Source organism: Xiphophorus hellerii, chromosome 15 (genome assembly GCF_003331165.1).
Source record: "Xiphophorus hellerii strain 12219 chromosome 15, Xiphophorus_hellerii-4.1, whole genome shotgun sequence".
NCBI classification, from domain to species: Eukaryota; Metazoa; Chordata; class Actinopteri; order Cyprinodontiformes; family Poeciliidae; genus Xiphophorus; species Xiphophorus hellerii.
The window spans coordinates 4,195,317-4,215,017 of NC_045686.1; the positions used below are offsets into that span (position 1 = coordinate 4,195,317).

Below are 19,701 nucleotides of genomic sequence, written 5' to 3' on the forward strand. Positions count from 1 at the left end.
TCATTAGTAGGACTCTGGAGAACCTGACTACACTTAGGAGGTGATTCAGCTGTTGGATTCAAGTGTGTTGGACCAGGGAGACATCTAAGAGTTGCAGGACACCGGCCCTCGAGGACCAGGATTTTCCACCCCTGATCTAGACTCAGGTGTTCTTTTGGTTGAATTTACCCAGAATGCCTTGTGCTACATTCTACTTCCTGCTTTTGGAGCAGTGTCCAGTCTGCTTGGCAAACAAGCAATTAAAATGAAAACATGGTCAGTTTCATTCATGAGTTAATTTGAAGAAATCACACTTGTCACATTATGAAATTACCTTAAGATGCCAGAAGCTCTTAAAGTGTCGTTTTGTTCAGGCCTGATCCGGTCCAGAGTGCGAGGGGCCGACGCTGCCAGGGCCAAAGTCCTGACCTTCCTGGACAGCCACTGTGAGGTCAACAAAGACTGGCTGCCCCCCCTGCTGCAGAGGATCAAACAGGTGAGCTGCAGCCTCATTATGCTAACCAACACAGCTGGAATGATTGAACCCTCTCCAAAAACTGGGATCAGCAGCTCCAGTAACATCTGCAGAGTTCCTCAAAGCTTAGAAACCTCATGAAAAACCTCTGAAAGTGTTTTTGTGTTTGCAGTTGCCTCAGGAATGAAATGTGTTCATTGTGAACGTATCCGTCTCTCTGATTGCCTCTCATTAAGGAATAAGTGCTGCACTTTCTCCTTCCACACGCTCAACCGCCAGCCTCCGTTGTTTGTGTCTCCTCTTTGTGTGCCGCCTGCCTTTAACTGCCCTTTCCTCTCTTATCTGTCTGCTCCTGTTTTGGCACTTGTCAGTTCTTCCAGTTTTACATCTTTTCTTTCTCCTTTTCCATCACTCCTGCTCTTGTTTGTCACCGCTCTCTTCGCCTGCAGTTATTTTCCTCCATTTATCGCCAGACTTCACCTGTTGCCATCACATTTTTACTATTTATTTAATTCAAACAAATCACCTCTCTTTCTTTTCTTTAGTTTAATTCTCACATGTTCAAGTCTAAAATATCGAAACTATTTTTTGTTTATAAACTTGGTGAAATTTTGGTTTTATATTTTTTAACTGAAGAGAGTTCTATTAATAATCTATTGGTGTGATTCACACCAGGACTGGAGTTTGACACTTTTTCCTCCTTTCCTGTGACATTCTTTGTCTTTGCTATTGTTTCATAACTTTTTTCTACTTTTATTCATCGCAAACAGCCACTCTCAAGTTCTTCTTCACCTTCTTCTCTCTGTGTCCTCTCATTTCCTGAGTTTTTTTCCACCGATTCATCAAGTCAGCAGATCCTTTGTTGGTATTAAAGACCTTTGATCTCCCTGTGTAGAGACGGATCAATAATTAAATCCACCTAAGAGTCAGATGTGTTTGGGCTGCAGTGTCAACGTCATCGTTATTCATTCCCACAGCGTGCGTACGTGTGTTTTAATGCACAACAAGTCATTTGTCACTGTCCGCTCCGGTCATTTTATAGTCGTATATTTAGATTTAAATGTATGAAGTATTGATCTGGGTCAGCAGAACCCCACACCGCTCTAAAATCCGATCACATTTAAAATAATTGTCTGTCTTTTTGATAGAGAGCTGAAATCTTACCAGTATCCATCCATCCATCCATCTTCTTCCGCTTATCCGAGGTCGGGTCGCGGGGGTAGCAGCTTCAGAAGGGAGGCCCAGACTTCCCTCTCCCCAGCCACTTCTTCTAGCTCCTCCGGGGGAATCCCGAGGCGTTCCCAGGCCAGCCGAGAGACATAGTCCCTCCAGCGTGTCCTGGGTCTTCCCCGGGGCCTCCTCCCGGTGGGACGTGCCCGGAACACCTCACCAGGGAGGCGTCCAGGAGGCATCCTGACCAGATGCCCGAGCCACCTCAACTGGCTCCTCTCGATGTGAAGGAGCAGCGGCTCTACTCTGAGTCCCTCCCGGATGACTGAGCTTCTCACCCTATCTCTAAGGGAGAGCCCAGCCACCCTACGGAGAAAACCCATTTCGGCCGCTTGTATCCGCGATCTCGTTCTTTCGGTCATGACCCAAAGCTCATGACCATAGATGAGGGTGGGAACGTAGATCGACCGGTAAATCGAGAGCTTCGCTTTTTGGCTCAGCTCTCTCTTCACCACGACGGACCGGTACAGCGCCCGCTTGACAGCAGACGCTGCGCCAATCCGCCTGTCGATCTCCCGCTCCCTTCTTCCCCCATTTGTGAACAAGATCCCGAGATACTTAAACTCCTCCACTTGGGGCAGGACACCCCCCCTGACCCGGAGAAGGCACTCTACCCTTTTCCGGCTCAAGACCATGGCCTCGGATTTGGAGGCACTGATCCCCATCCCGGCCGCTTCACACTCGGCTGCGAACCGCTCCAGCGAGAGCTGCAGATCACGATCTGATGAAGCCAAAAGGACCACATCGTCTGCGAAAAGCAGAGATGAGATCCTAAGGCCACCAAATCGGATCCCCTCAACACCTTGGCTGCGCCTAGAAATTCTGTCCATGAAAGTGATGAACAGAATCGGTGACAAAGGGCAGCCCTGGCGGAGTCCAACTCTCACTGGAAACGAGCCCGACTTACTGCCGGCAATGCGGACCAGACTCTGACACCGGTCATAGAGGGACCTGACAGCCCGTATCAAAGGGCCCGGTACCCCATACTCCCGGAGAACCCCCCACAGGGCTCCCCGAGGGACACGGTCGAACGCCTTCTCCAAGTCCACAAAACACATGTAGACTGGTTGGGCGAACTCCCATGCACCCTCCAGGACCCTGCCGAGGGTGTAGAGCTGGTCCAGCGTTCCACGACCAGGACGAAAACCACACTGCTCTTCCTGAATCCGAGGTTCGACTATCCGACGGACCCTCCTCTCCAGGACCCCTGAATAGACCTTGCCAGGGAGGCTTAAGAGTGTGACCCCTCTATAATTGGAGCACACCCTCCGGTCCCCCTTTTTGAACAGGGGGACCACCACCCCAGTCTGCCAATCCAGGGGAACTGCCCCCGATGTCCATGCGACATTGCAGAGTCGCGTCAACCAACACAACCCTACAACATCCAGAGCCTTAAGGAACTCCGGGCGGATCTCATCCACCCCCGGGGCCCTGCCACCGAGGAGCTTTTTAACCACCTCGGCGACCTCGCCCCCAGAGATTGGAGAGCCCAACCCAGAGTCCCCAGGCTCCGCTTCCTCAGTGGAAGGCATGTTGGTGGGATTGAGGAGGTCTTCGAAGTACTCTGCCCACCGGCCCACAACGTCCCGAGTAGAGGTCAGCAGCACACCATCCCCACTATAAACAGTGTTGGTGCTGCACCGCTTCCCCCCCCTGAGACGCCGGATGGCGGACCAGAATCGCCTCGAAGCCGTACGGAAGTCTTTCTCCATGGCCTCTCCAAACTCCTCCCACGCCCGAGTTTTTGCCTCAGCAACCGCCCGAGCCGCATGCCGCTTCGCCCGCCGGTACCCATCAGCTGCTTCCGGAGTCCCACAGGCCAAAAAGGCCCGATAGGACTCCTTCTTCAGCCTGACGGCATCCCTCACCGAAGGTGTCCACCAGCGGGTTCGAGGGTTGCCGCCGCGACAGGCACCGACAACCTTGCGGCCACAGCTCTGATCGGCTGCCTCGACAATGGAGGCACGGAACACGGTCCACTCAGACTCCATGTCCCCCACCTCCCCCGGGACGTGTTCGAAGTTTTGCCGGAGATGGGAGTTAAAGCTCCGTCTCACAGGGGATTCCGCCAGACGTTCCCAGCAGACCCTCACAACACGTTTGGGCCTGCCAGGTCTGACCGGCTTTCGCCCCCACCACCGGAGCCAACTCACCACCAGGTAGTGGTCAGTGGACAGCTCCGCACCTCTCTTCACCCGAGTGTCCAAGACATACGGCCGCAGATCCGATGAAACGATGACAAAGTCGATCATCGAACTGCGGCCTAGGGTGTCCTGGTGCCAAGTGCACATATGGACACCCTTATGCTTGAACATGGTGTTCGTTATGGACAATCCATGGCAAGCACAGAAGTCCAGCAACAGAACACCGCTCGAGTTCAGGTCGGGCGGGCCGTTCCTCTCAACCACGCCCCTCCAGGTCTCACTGTCATTGCCCACGTGAGCGTTGAAGTCCCCCAGCAGAACAAGGGAGTCCCCAGGAGGAGCACTCTCCAGTACCCCCTCTAAGGACTCCAAAAAGGGTGGGTAATCTGAACTGTCGTTCGGCCCGTAAGCACAAACGACAGTCAGAACCCGTCCCCCCACCCGTAGGCGGAGGGATGCTACCCTCTCGTTCACCGGGGTAAACCCCAACGTACAGGCGCCGAGATGGGGAGCAACAAGTATGCCCACTCCTGCCCGACGCCTCTCACCTTGGGCAACTCCAGAGTGGAAGTATGTCCAGCCCCTCTCAAGGAGACTGGTTCCAGAACCAGAGCCGTGCGTCGAGGTGAGACCGACTATTTCTAGCCGGAACCTCTCGACCTCACGCACTAGCTCCGGCTCCTTCCCCACCAGAGAGGTGACATTCCACGTCCCAAGAGCCAGTTTCTGCAACCGAGGATCGGACCGCCAGGGTCCCCTCTCTCTGCTGCCACCCATCCCACACTGCACCCGACCCCTTTGGCCCCTCCCACGGGTGGTGGGCCCATGGGAGGCTTACCAGTATTTCAATTTATCTTAATTCCTATAGCTTTCAGTCATCGTGATGGAGAATTTTATTAATAACTCAGGATCAAATATCATAGTTTCATCATTCACAGCAGATCATTTAACAACAATATTTTGTTTTTAACATCTTCTTTGTCAGTTATAATTTTCCCTTTATTTCTGCCACTCAGCTGCAACAAGTCAGTCAATGCAGGTCCATAAGAAAAAAAATAATATTGAAAAGTTCTTTATTTCAGCAACTTATCGACCAGTTCACTAAGAATGACATTTTGCAAATTCCTTACTTGTAGCCTTTATTTATGCAGACGTTCTGTTTACACTGTTGAAGGTGATGTTTGCAAACCAGCCAATCTGGGAGGAGAATTCACTTTCCTTCGTGCTGATTGGCTGAACCCAGAAGAGCAGAAACAAGGAAATCTGTAGATGTTAGCTTCTGCAGTAGTACTAAGACGTTTAATGCACATAGATATATTTGGTGTTTGAAATATGGAAATAGGAAGTTATAAGTGTTTTTAGACGGAGCCTCATTCCATGTAATTTGAGATGATGATGTGACATAACGTGTAGTTCAGAAAAACATCACTGGGCTGCTACAAATTGTGCAATAAATAAAACAGTCAGGTAGTTTACAATAATTACACTTTTTTTTACTACTAACTATGTTATTTCCATCCACTCAGTTTATAAAAATATATATTTTACAAGGTGAAATCAATTCTTGTTCGTCACTGAGGCGTCTGGACTTTGGGGATTATTGTACATTTCTAGAGTTTCTCCCATGAATTTTCATACAGAAAAATCTGTGAAACGTTAGTTATGTGGTTCAAAACAGTTTCCATTGCTTTGTTGCTCTCCTTTGGTTTTTTTCTCATGAGCAATCTGTGAACAAAGCTGCATAAACAACGAGGAGTAACGTTTCCACTCTATCAACTGTTTCCTGAGTTCAAATATTCTCCTTGAAAAGCTTTCTTCTCTTTAAAAACCTTTAGAAACATACTTATGCAACAGGATGAAATTCAAAAACATGACAAATGAATTTATCCTTTACGAAAGATGGGAAAATTAAAACATGCTGTTTACAGGGAGCAAGTTGTGGAAAAATCTGGGAGCAAAGCTAATAAGCTAGATGTGACACAGGAGAGAAACATGAAGATGGGCGATAATAGATGGTGATGATGAGGACGATGCAGATTGTTTTGGGGTCAGGATGCTCTCAGCCCAGCCATAAGATGTTCTCATTTTAAATTAGGTGGAAAAAACAAAATGACTGGAATTAAGAAACTGCTCCGGAGTGATTTGAAAATAACAGTCATCCAATTACAACACTAATGTCACGAATGCTTCTCCCTGAGTGCTGCACAGTGTCATTACCCTAACAGCTATTAAAGCAGCCGCAGCGCTCTGCGATGTGGCTGGAGCTACGGTGGGAAGCTGCCCACGTCCCCTTGCACTGACCCTGCAGCTAATGGTCCAGAACCACTCCACCTGCTCTGTAATATCACCGGCTGAAGGCGCATCCAGCCGTTTGACCAAACTAATAGAGGGACATCACATGATTTAACAGGGGGGCCACGTCTGGCAGTGTTAGGGAAAGTGTGATGGAAAATTTTTACTTTTATCCTTGTAAAGAGCAAACTATGTCATCAGAGGTGGAAATATGTGGGCTATAAAGGGTTGTCATGTTGGGAGCGCTAACTTTAAAATGATTTAGATTTAAACGCAGGATTTCTATAGGAGTAATGCAAGGATACACTCTCTTTTGTTGGGTTACAGTGGATGTTTTCTGTGACATCGCCTTCATGCGTTTAAACTGCAATATGAAAAACTTACTATATCCTTTGGTCTCCCAGCAACCAGCATAGCCATGCTTACATGCATTTTGAAGCTGAACATTTATTGATTTGTATGTCCTAAAGGTCTGAGTGAGGACACCAAGTTCCTGTAAATGAAGACCTTTTTACCTTTATTCTGCATTCCAATAGATTCGGTTTGATTGGGAGCCAAAATTGCAACATTTTTTACTTTTTTAGCTGCTGTGGTTCTCTGTCACACTGCGCTGTCAACCAACCAACCAAACCGTTTCAGCAACCTGTCGCCATCCCTGCCTGTGGGGGCGCTGGACCAAGAAAGGAAACAACATAAAACCCCTGAAGAAGACACAGAGCGCACCGTCTTTCATCACAAAATGGAAACAAAAATGGAGAAGCGTTAGACTTTAGCAGTTAGAGAATTTCTCTTTTGTCTTTGGTAAAAGACCATTAGCCATTTCTCCCACGAGTGCCAAGCTAGCATATTTGTTTTGGTTGTATCTACCCAGAATGCCCTGCACTGTAGTCCACTGACTGATTTTAGAGTGGTCTACAGTCACTAGAATTCACTTCAACCTAGTTTTTTACCTCTTTTGGTCCACTTCAGAGTTTGATTATGCATTCATACCTCACCAAACTAATCTGATTTTCTATCCAAATAAACTAGAGTTCAGTTAAAGAGTACTGAACAGGACTGCTGGAAATAAGGTTTTAAACCAGTGTAAAGGGGGTCTGACAAAGAAATATCCCAAAGCTATCATAAAACAGCTTTAAGTGAACATTTCTAGGTCAATTGCTTCAAGCATACCCTTGAAGACTAAAGTGTGTCATTGTCATTGGAGCTTATTGGTGAAGCAGTTGGTGTGGCTATGCAATGCAGATTGCTTCTAATTCTTGTAAATATAATTTTTAACTGTCTTCTTTAAGTAATTTTCCTCCCTCTGGCCATCATGTATAAAAATAAAAACCATTTATTTTGACCTTTTAACCCTTGAGAGTTTATTAAAAGTTCTGTTTTTTCTGAATCCATCCTAGGTTTTTGTATTTCTCCTTTCTTTCATCAGCAAAGTGAATATAATGACACTGAATTGAAAAGAACAGAAATAGCGGTCACTCTCACCGCAGTTACTGCTTCTTGCATGATTGCTGCCAAATGACTGAAAGTTCCTTCCAGTGTGAGAATTATCATGACCTTGAAGTGTACTGCAACTTTCGCAGACAGATGAACACACACTGAACTGGAAATGTCATTTATTGGAACAGAGTGTGAAGACGGGAATGCTGATGCAGCATCCGTCTTTGTTTTAATTTACATTTTCCTTCTCATTTAGTCAGTTTTTCCCCTGTTTGTCCTTCACAACTCAAACTTTGGGTGAAAATGTGTTTGTTTTTCATTTTGTACCCAGGATCCAACTCGTGTGGTCAGCCCTGTCATCGATATCATCAACATGGACACCTTCGCCTATGTGGCGGCCTCAGCGGACCTCCGTGGAGGTATCAGGAAATGCTTTTCTCCCACCTTCAGTCAGAAAAATAAAAATGGCTTTGAGGTGCCTTCAGGGTATCTTTTGATGGCAGAGAGAAACCCCTGAGGGTTTCTGATTTATGAGCGGGCCCTTCATGATAGGTTCATGAACCTGCTCTCTCTGCTCTGGAGCTCAAACGCCTTTGAAATATTTTCCTTTCAGCTTCCTCGCTCTCTGTGTTCGTTTTTTCTTTCTTGCTGGAGTCCCAGCGGACGCTGGGTAGTTTGTTTCCTTCAATAGGAGCTTGTATTTGAAACGTGCTCGACAGTCAAACACCTCGACATGAGTACTCGTGCATAGGTTCCCTTTCAGTTTGAGGAGTTTTTACAATGTAAAGCTTAAGCACAGACGTTGAAAACCGATGGATTCATTCTATATAAGCAGCAGCATTCTCTCAGCTCGATTTGTCGGGTCTAGATTGTGTTGTTGTTGAGTTTCTGATTTGTTTTTACTTAAAATTAAATAACAAAACTTAAATTTTCTTCTCGGCAGGATACAACTATGAACTGAAATAAAATGTAAAGTTTTTGAAAAGAACCATAAAAAACTCAACTATTGTTTCTGTCGCAATAAGCAATTAATCAATTAATTTCATTAAAGATTGAGCTCAATAATTTCCATTCTGATGATTAAAATTTTTGGAGGGCTATTTTGTTTACAGCGACATAATAATCTACTTTATTTATGGATTTGGCTGTTTATGATTTTTATTTCTGTTTATTTATTGATTTTGGTCGTCGTGTTTTATTTTGGATATTTCCAGTTCCAGTGTTAAATATTATTAACAAAATTTTAACGTATTAGTTTTTGAGAGGGCCAACTTGCATTATTATACCATTATTAATATATTTATTGAAAATGGTCTCAAAATAATTTTATTGTTTATTCCAATAATTACTTGGAGAATTTATCGACCAACGATACTTGTTATTGTGTTTATTTCTAAAAACCAATCATCAATAAATTCTAATAGGTTTTTTCCTCCTTTGTATTCCCTGGTTCTTATGCAAATGTAAAAGATAATTATGAATTATTGATGGATCAGATTATGAATAAATTACTCAATAACAGCTCATAGTTTGATAATATATCAGAAATCCTGAAGAATCTTCCTTATTTTAAGCCTGACAGGTTTATGTAGCTTCACCTGAGCTGAAACAAAATGGATAGAAAATAATTCAGTGTTCTGTCACCCATCATCATTTCAGCAGCCAATCTCTCCCAAGAGCTTTAAACTTCCTGTTTCCTGCTATTATCCTGTCTTATCCTCATCTTCCTCACTGGGTGGCTGCAATCAATGCCAGTCAGTGGTGATAATAGTCCTCTCCAGCCCAATCCCAGCTACACGCAGAGGATCGATGGTCAGAGATCATTTCATAAAGAGCTTTTAACTGGAGATAAAACGGTGGCTCCCAACATAAAATGATCCCTTAAACATGGATTTTTAGTGGTCCAGAGTTTATTTTTGTCACATTTTGGCATATTATTTTTTTATCTCAGTTTATATTTGAGATGCACCGATCCACTGTTTTCACTTCCAATACCAATACCAATATCTGCGGTTCATTATCGAAACAGATCTGACAGAAAAACAGTGGAACCGACATGAAATGTTTATTTTTTTAAACACAGACATAAATTTACTGAATTACAGATTTATTTGATAACTCAAACACTTAAATACATCAATAGTTTCATAAGCTTGGTCAAACATGTAAAATTAAACAGCCAGAAATCTTTCAAATGGTACAGAAAATTCAGTGAGGAACTCTAAATATGATGTAAAATAAATAATAAAGTCAGGGTTTAGTTTATATGAGGCTTTAGATTTACTAATTTTTTTTATATATTTCCTCAACTTGTTTTACTTTCTGGTTAAACACTTTAAATGACCTTTTATTCAGATGAACTTTAATCTTTACTGTCACAAAGTAATGAGTTGGAACATGGCACTTCAGAATTCAAACAAGTTTCATGAATAGGTTTAAAAGTTTCTGCATCTGAAACATTTACTATCTCTTCTCTTTTTTTATTTCACAGAGGAACTTCTGATTAAACGTGATAATTGGCTTCATTTTCACATGCCAGCATTCATTCTTTAAGCCATTGCACATTAAGGCTGTCGGCTATTTGCAGCATTATGTGATGCTTACACACTTTTCTGTTTTTATCACTCAGGGTTTGACTGGAGTCTCCATTTTAAGTGGGAGCAGTTAACATCGGAGCAGAAAGCACGCCGGACCGACCCGACCCAGTCGATCAAGTAATGCACAGAACACATTAAATCCTGACCCAATAAAACTTTATGTATAATATGGAAAGGTGCCTACACTGAGGACCAGTCAGAGCCGCCCTGACCTCAAACATTAACACGCTTAATAGCTGATCTGCTCTTGTGGGTTGTGAAGTTTGGCTTTCATTTGAAGTTTTCCATTATTAATTTTGCCGTTCAAGGTTTAAACAGCTTTTTTACATTCCAGTTCTGATGTTAACGTGTTTATTACTGATGCTTTTGTAGATGGATTCCTCAGAAGAGCCACATAAACAGAAATTAAAGTACCTAACATCATTTCTAAGAGTAAACAGGTTTAAGCTTTGAACAACCTTTAATCTTCATTTTGTCTGTAAACCACGTTTATATTTCTTTGGACATGTTGAATCCCAAGAGAAACTTCTATCAGGTTTATATTGTTTATTTTCAGGCTTTGAAACATACAAAGCTGTGAAAATGTATAATAGCTTTTAAATGTTTTACATTATCAAACCTATTGTAATATTGCTTAAAGAAAACCATAGTAAATACAAAAAAGCATTTTTTTATTTTTTATTTTCTTCACTAAAGCTAAAAAACTATCCAAACTAACTTTACCTTCTTGGAAAATATTATTGAGAACATTGTGTTCATTTGGAGGTTGATTTATTTTTGCTACTGCCTAATTTAAATCGCTTAGATATGCTGAAAAGATATTTAAAAAATTTTGTATGTCAATTTTCATATTGTTTGATGATCTGATGAAGGTAGAAGGTGAAAAATATGTTGACTGCTGCCCTGTGATGTGAGTGTAAATCTGTAAAAAAGGAATTAGGGTCATCTCTACTTGCAGAAACACCAGAACAACAAAATGTTCCTCAGAACAATTCCACACTAGAGTTGGATTTAAATATCTAAACACTTCCTTCCAGGCTATTAGCAGATATGGAAGACGTTCAGCGTTGGATGTGTTGGTGAAAGTCGTTGTGAGCGTCTAACCTCAGTCTGCTGTTCCAATTTTCAAGCTTCAGCAGAAACTTTTAATTGCTTCTAAATTCACGTCATTTATGTGTGAAAGTGAGCAATAACGTGTTTGTGTGGTGGAATAAGTTGCTGTTAGGAGTCTGTGTAGAAAAGCTTGACTTGGAGTGTACAGCAGGGGTGTCCAAAGTGCGGCTCAGGGGCCATTTGTGGCCCTTAGACTGATTTTGTGCGGCCCCCAACTGTTATTCAAGAATGATACAAATCCAGCACAATCCAGATGGAGACTTTTTACTTGGAATCAAGATACATTTATTATGGACATCATTTTCTTCCAGTGGAAAACATTAGGTACAACACAAAGTATAAATTTTTTTATAACAACATTTTTATAATAAGCAGAACTGCATTCATCCAGAGACTTTTACTGGAAAGCCGACATTTCTGCACCCAAATCAGCTTTTATCTGATTCATTAAACATGTTTAAATATAGAGAATGTTTGGAAAGGAAGTGGCTCGAATCCTGTTCTTATACTGAGAATATATTTGTTAAATTGAGCCATAAAATGGGAAAATGTCTTTCTTTTAATACAGCTAACATGCAAAATCCTTTTTAAGTTCTCATTCTACATTAAATAACATCTCTTTACACAATAAAAAAGACTACTTTATTTTCTTGATTTTGGTGTTTTTGTTACTTTTTAAGGACTTTTGACTCAACAATTTTGACCCTTGTGACAAAATGTTTGGACATTCTTCAGTTATATTATGGATTCCAGTATGAGTGTGTGCATGGTTGGTTGTCTCTTTATTAGAAATGCTAACTGATTCACTCCCAGTTAGAAAACAGTATATATTCCATCAAGACTTTCACATTGAATCTGATGGGACCTTCTGAAACCCAAACAACTGATGCTCAAGAAAATCTGAATGAAGAGGGATGACTGTAGACTAGCATCATTCTGAAACAATTACAGTGAAAAATCCCATTTTCTGTGTCAGGACTGGCTAACGGAGCGCTGCGGCGTCCTGCTGCTGCCTGGATGACAAACGATGCGTGTCTGCACCTCAGCAGTCAGCAACAGAGCCCTGCTCCTCCTCAGTCTGACCTGTCAGTTCTGCAGTGACCGTGGCCACGACTCAGAAAACCTAATCCAATGAAAAATTACACAGCTCTAATCATTAATGCGGGGAGACTTTATTACTTAGAAGCATTTCTAATGAAAAACTGTTTTTTCCACTTTTGTCTCCTCATTTGGGAGCCAAATTGTGACTCTTTGACTTTGTTCATTTATCCTTTTTTACAGACACACAGGCAGGAAACGTGCTAATGTGTTAATAACTGTTTCGCTCTATATGACGTCTGATCAGCCTTGGAGCTCCTGACACGTTACATCCTTTCTTTACCAGGTCACATTAATGCAGGGGACACAATATGCAACTGTTTCTTTCTAAGTAGATAGTCTGGATAAGGTTCTAGAGATATTAATTACAGGAACAGGAAATTGGCCACAATATGACACAAAATGCAGCATCAGTTGTTGACTGATGTTTAAAATAACTTCTGTAATCTGTGGTCCTGAGATTTAAACATAATAGATGGGTGATGGTGAGAGGAACCAAATGAAAGCAGTTCTTTTTTCTTTCTTTCTTGTGTTTCGGTGTGTCAGGACGCCGATCATCGCAGGCGGGCTTTTTGTGATCGACAGATCCTGGTTCAATCATCTGGGGAAGTACGACACGGCCATGGACATCTGGGGCGGAGAAAACTTTGGTGAGGATAAAAACACACACACACCTCTACGACACACCCCGTCAACACCTCAGACGTTCAATCAACAAAGTTTTATTGTGATTATATCTGACAGAGCAACATAGAGTAAGAAAAAGGATGTAAAGAAAAAATGATGCATGATTTTTCATTTGTTAAGAAAAGGACAGTGTATTTGTATTCAGTTCTCTTTATTCTGGTTCACACTCTGTTAAAAAAATCTCCCATTAAACACCTGTTTCTATCCTATAATTCATATATTTTTAATAATCACACAATCAGCTCTACATTAAGTGTTAAAAAAATGTCTGAGCTTTTCACATGTTGATGTGAGAAGATTTTTTTAGCTGCAGATGCATCAGGCGTTCAGTAAAGGGAAGCTGTTCTTGTAATAACAACTTTATGGCAATAAAATGTTTATTTTCTTATTCAGAAAAGGAATTGAATTATTTATTTGTTTGCATTTTAAATGTATTTTTAACATTGTATAAAATAATGTTAAGCTGTTCAATGAAAGATCTGCAGAATGTGGCTTTTTTCTATCAGATTAATTGTCAGAATAATCGATGGAATAATCATTTACTAAAATAATTATCTACAGCGCTAATGAGAATGGCCCAGTCAAAGTCCAGACCTGACTAGAAATATAAGAATTTGTAGCAAGAGTGAAAAATTGCAGTTTCAAATTAAAACCTTTGCATCATTTTCTTTCTGTGAATTGTGAAAAAGTTGTGAATAAATTTGCAAACCTGAGTATATTTGACAAAGACAAGAAAAAAACATTTTAACTTGTTGGAGTATTACATCACTCTCCGTTAATGATGTAACCAATCTGTTATTGGACTGTAATACAGAGAGCGCTTGATGCAACACGTTTCCCTGATTGTTTCATCAACAGTGCTGCAACAGGAACTCTGACATGTAAATTTAATTTCAAAATTTTCAGCTGAACGAGTTTCTTTCTGCTAAAATGAGAAGAGGAAACAGACAAAAGCGCAGTTTATCCATAAAGCTTCTGAACTCATTACTGTCAAAGAGTGAGGAAGGTTGTGCTGCAGAGACATTTAGAAATGGATTTAACTGAGCTGTTGATGGTGTTTATGTTCCCAACAGAAACATAATATGTCAGCAGAAATAAACAGTGACAACAAGAGACCAAATCCAATCAAATCTGTTTAAATGGCAAATTTAAGAACAACAGGCGTTGGCCAAAGTGCTGCACACAAAAACAACAAATAATAATTACAACATTAAACAAAATACTGTATAGAAACAAATTAATCTCTTACTCTGTAGTAAAAGCCGGTGAGTAGAAATGTGTTAGACGTTGATATTATCATTCAGGTTTTTGGGGGGTTTTTTTACTGGTCTTTTACCTTCCTGGACTTTTGCAGTTCTGGTCATTTCATGCTACAGACTGAATGCCTCACGCTTCGGTTTTTTTACCTTATCTGTTTGTGTTTGAAACATTTTGACAACCAAACTATTTAAAATCTAATAGAAATGTCTCTGAAGGAGCAGAATCATTATATTTATGAAATGATTAAGTTTCCCTCTTTTTAATGAGTCATGTGATGTGAGCAGAGTGAATTATAGAGTGACTGGGTTTAGAAAGCAGGAGTCGTTCGGTATCAGATGGATGAAGGTGAACTTTCCTCTGGGCTGATAAAAGTCCAGCGTTGACATTCCTCCAGCAGAACATCTGGCTCTCCTCCTGCTACCTGCCTGCAGTGTGTGTGTGTGTGCGTTTGGGTGTAGGCGTGTGTGTGTGTGCTGGGTCTCTGGCTGCTCTGCTGCTGCTCTCCTCAGATCAGTGAAACACTATTAGCCTGTTTTCTTCCCTCCTGGCACACACACTCATTTGCTGTGTGTCATGTCTCTGTCAGTCTCCCCAGCTCCGTGTCGGTTATCTCCTCATCTCGCTGACTCTTCTTCTTCTCCTTTGTTCCGTCTGCTGTTTCATCTCTTCTTCCATCCCTGCCTCCGACTCATCAAACTCGGCCTGTGCTCTAATTTCCACTTCCTCTGCAGCTCTTCTTCTGCTCTTATTGTCAAAGTTTCTAAACTTTCAAAGTTCCCAGCTCTGGACTTTTTCCTCTTTTAGTGGAGAAACTTTGTTTTCTCTGCTGCCCTAAACTGACCGACAGTTAAGTTACAAATCAATATGCACAGAACAAAAAAACACAAGTCAGCTTTACCTTTTACATGTGCGCTGGATTCAGAAACACATCCAGTTTAAAGGTGACCTATTATTATCCAGATATTTGTATATGGCTGTTAAATAATCGTTTTGCACAAATTATTGATGAAAGCTATAAATGGTTTATTGAACTGTCTGTAGGTTTGTAGTTTGATTGGTTTGCTTGGTTTTAGTGATGTGAATAATTAATTATTGGACATGTAATTAATTATTAGACTGGCTTTTCGCCAATACATAACCTGTTAAGTCATGGGACGGCAGGTGGAAATGGTACCAGCATCTCTGCTTTTAAAAGGTTACTGAAATGTTGCACATTGTCTCTGTGCAAAATAAATAAACAGTAAGCATTCTAATAAAGTTTGGTGTGTGTGTGCGTGTGCAGAGATCTCGTTCCGGGTCTGGCAGTGTGGCGGCAGTCTGGAGATCCTGCCCTGCAGCAGAGTGGGTCACGTCTTCAGGAAGAAACACCCGTACGTGTTCCCTGAAGGCAACGCCAACACCTACATCAAGTAAGACTTTTACCGTCACAGTTTAACGTGTCACTGCTGTCACCTTACAACAACAACAAGGTCTAAATCCAGGTGTTAGTCTTTATTTATGTGATATTACTGAAGGAGAACAAATGGAAAAGTCAAAAATCATCTTAAGAAAAAACCCTTTATGATCAGGAGAGACAAAGATCAAGCTACTGGAGATATTTGTTGAGGATGTTGTATCAAACGTCAAGCACGGTGGAGGTAGCATCCTGCTGCGGTGATTAAACCCCTAAAATCTATATATAGAAGAAAAAAGAGGAAATAATATCAGACAGACAGCTTGGACACAAACCTTCTAATCTTTAAACCACTTAAATAACTTGATTTTTGTTACTTGTCACATTGTTTATGGACTATAACTGGACATCCCGCTGAGACAGCAGTGGTGTAGAAGTAAGAGTTTCCTCTGTGCGCGCGCCGCAGCCACCGCGCTACGCGCGCGCCTTTGTTAAGGTGGATTTACAGCTGCCCGGGAGCCTTTGAGCTGCCACTACAATATTATCCCATTAGCATAAGCTGTTTTCTTTCTGCGCGCCTTTCAGTATAACGGAGACATGTTTACCGGCAGGCCAGTAATCCATTAACATGCTCAGAACATGAATTGATCTGGTATTAACCGATCAATCAAGGCTGTAAGCAGATTATGTTGCCTTCAAATGATAGAATCAGGTCAAAGTTGATAAGGATTAAAACAAATAAGGAAATAAGACGCTGATAATTAAAATTAATTGCTTGTTTTTTTGTTGTTTTTTTTAAAATTCATCTCATTATTACTGGCCTGAGCCGATGGCTGCTGGTAAACTGGGAGACTTGAGGAAGAGCAACAGCTTAATTGCGACACTCCATCACTGCATTACTCGTGGGATCCACTAAACGCCGCAGACCGATGATTTATCTCAAAGATTATTCCTTCAGCTGTTCACTCACTCATTAACCTCTGTCTGTAAGCAAAACATTAAAGCTACAAGGTGTGGGAGTTGAGTTGGCGGCGCGGTTTAATTGGCGGCGGCAGGCTGAGGTGACGGCAGGACGGAGGTTCGGCTCTCTGGCTGCCGAACGGCCCTTCAGAGCCTGGCGCCGTCCAAACCGCCCATTAAAGCTTATTGTTTTGTGTCAACTGCCTATTTCACAGCAGCACTGAGATGCTTTTTTCCCCGCTCTTTAGTTGTTCATTTTTGCTCCCCGTCGGTCGTTACCGAGGCAACATCTGTTCTGCGAGGAGGATGATGACTTCAGTCTGCATCCCGACGACCTGATGTTTGCATCTCTGAAACAGAGCCGCACTGCTCCGCTGCTTAATTAGCAGGAAGCTTCTCTGTTGGCAGACAGGATTATGAATTATGCTCCACCAAAAATTGCTGCTTGATAACTCGATTACAAAGATTATGCTGTTTCCTTCCTTGTGCTTTGCGTAAATGCGCGCGCGCGCGTCTGGAGTCGCTAATTTAAAGCCCTCGCGCGACACGTATTTATGTTTCTACGCCCACAAGCATCACGCGTCTCCTCTCTGTTCCGCGTTCATTAAGGCGCCGCGGCCGGCGCGTGTAATGCTCATAATGGAGGGTTTCCGTCAATTCAATGAGATCGCTCACAGCTCAGAGAAACTCTGCTAATAGCTAATTACAATAGAGACACACTGAGAGGGAAGGGAGAACGAGACAAAAGGGGAAAATGGGATGAGAGGCAGAGAAAATGGGCTTCACTGTTGCAGCTGTGTGGGTGAGTAAAGTGCAGTGGGTTGAATAGAAATGAGCTGATGGGATACAGAGACAGAGATATGATTAAAGGATGATATAAACATGGTTTCATACCTGAAAATATGGAAGAGGATTATAGGGCGACTGAAAACACAAGAAATAATTCTGACTTGAGTCTCAGAAATCTGACTTTTTTTTTTAATGTAATCTCAAAATTGTAACTTTAATCTCAGAGTTCTGTTGTTTTTTTTTACTTTAATCTTAGAATTCTGACTTTAATCTCACAATTGCGACTTTAATGCAGAATTGTGACTTTTTTCAGAAGTTTGACTTTAAGGATTCAGATTTTAATGTATGAAAACATGTAAGCATTTCATGAACATGCGAGAAAAACCGTCAGAGAAGTAAAACGTTACATTTTTACTCACTGCGGTTACATGTGTAACCGCAGTGATCCATCATCCAGAGATCATCGGCGGTGGGCCGGGTTTCCTCTGCAGCAGCCGCATTTAAACGCAGCAGGTGACCCGGCCGAGCCTCCTGATGTCTGTCTTTATTTGTTTTCTCTGTCCTTCCTCCTGCAGCCTCTTCTTCATTCACACCAGCAGGATCAGAATCAGAAACTACTCACAGAATGCTGATGAGAGAAAGTCCTGGTCGCACAGAAAAACACTAAAAGTTTTTATCAGCTTCCCAACTCTACTGTCTGCACAAAATACATCAAATACATGGAAACACCTTTGATTTTCTGCTCTGACGTGTTTCTGTGGAGCATGCAGTATCTTACTTGCAGTATTCACCAGTCTGAGGGAACATTCCTATAAATATTTATTAACAAATGTTCATGTATCAAAGTCTAATCTCTTTTTTTTATTTAATTGGGGAGGAAAGTATAATGGAACCACCTTATCTCTATTTTGGGAGTTCAGCCAATCAGCAACAAGGAAAATAAGTGGGAGTACTGGATTGGCTTCTGTTCACTCAGCAGCTCCAATAGCAGGTCAGGTAGCATTTTGCCTCTGTATCTTAGCTTCCTAAGCTGCATTTTCTTTTGAATATTTTATAAATGCTCTACGAAAAAAATCCACAAATAAGTTGAAGTAACATTTCACCGAAAAATCCATGAAGAAAAGAATCCGTAAATACCGAACCAGGAATAGACGGGTGTATACTATCATTCAATTTCACTGAAGCAACAGAAATTAACTTTGTTTTTCCTCAGTCATCTGCCCAGAATAATTGTATTTTCCTGCTTTGGTGTGTTTCTGTGTGTGGAAACAGGAACACACGGCGCACAGCGGAGGTGTGGATGGACGACTTCAGTCTGTTTTACTACTCGGCCCGGCCGGCCGCACGAGGGAAGTCCTACGGAGAGTAAGATCAAGCAGAACTACGCCGCATTATTAGGGCCATTGTAGACAGAAAAAAAGTAAAACATTTCCATCAAAAAACTCAAAAATTTTGAGAAAACAAACAAGAAAATATCTGAGCTCCGAAAGCAGAAAATTTGCCAGAAGAAATTCAGAAATTTTGAGATTTATTTCAGAAAGTTTCTAGAAAAACGTAATAATTCCAAAAGTCAAAAATTTCCACCCACAAACTCAGAAATTTTGAGATTTATTTAATAAGTTCTCCAGGAAAATCTTGAAATTTCTGAGTTCCACAAGTCAAAAATTTGTGAGAAAAAACTAAAAAATGTTATAGAAAATACTTTGGAAAAGATTTTATGAAATTCAGAACACTTCCAAAAGTCATAAATTTTTGACTTTTAAACTGTTGAAATGTTCGACTGTTTGAAATCTTCAAATTTCCAAGATTTTTTTCTAGAAAGTTTCTGTCTGAGTTTTTTCTGGCAGAAATATAATAATCTATTTACAGTGGCCCTAATAGCCGATGCACCTGTTGTAAACTCACACTTATAAGTGTCTTGCTTCCTCACTGGCTACATTATACTGGTGTGAATTGTGCAGATTGACTCAGTATAAAAAATGCTCCCAACTGAGGTGTTTGTTGTTGTCTGAAAAGACATCAGTAGAAAACTTCTAGTCATTTAGGAATTTCGTCATTAAGGCTGTTTGGGGATTTAGACTCTGGATTAATGCAGTCGACAAACTAAAAGAGCATTTCTCTACGTTTCTCTGTTCTCCAGTCTCCTGTGGTTAAACAAAAGAGGCTGATGAATCATTGCTGTGAACCTCATGTGTTACTTTTATATTTTAAGCTTAAGCTAAATGTTTCAAAACACCGATGTGGTTT

The 19,701-nt window shown here is 41.7% G+C and overlaps 1 protein-coding gene across 1 annotated transcript in view; it reads left to right on the forward strand.

Moving 5' to 3' along the window:
* The window catches only part of galnt14 (UDP-N-acetyl-alpha-D-galactosamine:polypeptide N-acetylgalactosaminyltransferase 14 (GalNAc-T14)), a 139,855-nt gene that overhangs the window by 103,027 nt on the left and 17,127 nt on the right, over positions 1–19,701 (forward strand). Inside the window, exons 6-11 of the mRNA XM_032585047.1 lie at positions 354–475; positions 7,889–7,976; positions 10,187–10,271; positions 12,912–13,015; positions 15,595–15,721; positions 18,727–18,819. Of these exons, the coding sequence (XP_032440938.1) occupies positions 354–475; positions 7,889–7,976; positions 10,187–10,271; positions 12,912–13,015; positions 15,595–15,721; positions 18,727–18,819 (619 nt within the window). The remainder of the gene's footprint in view (positions 1–353; positions 476–7,888; positions 7,977–10,186; positions 10,272–12,911; positions 13,016–15,594; positions 15,722–18,726; positions 18,820–19,701) is intronic.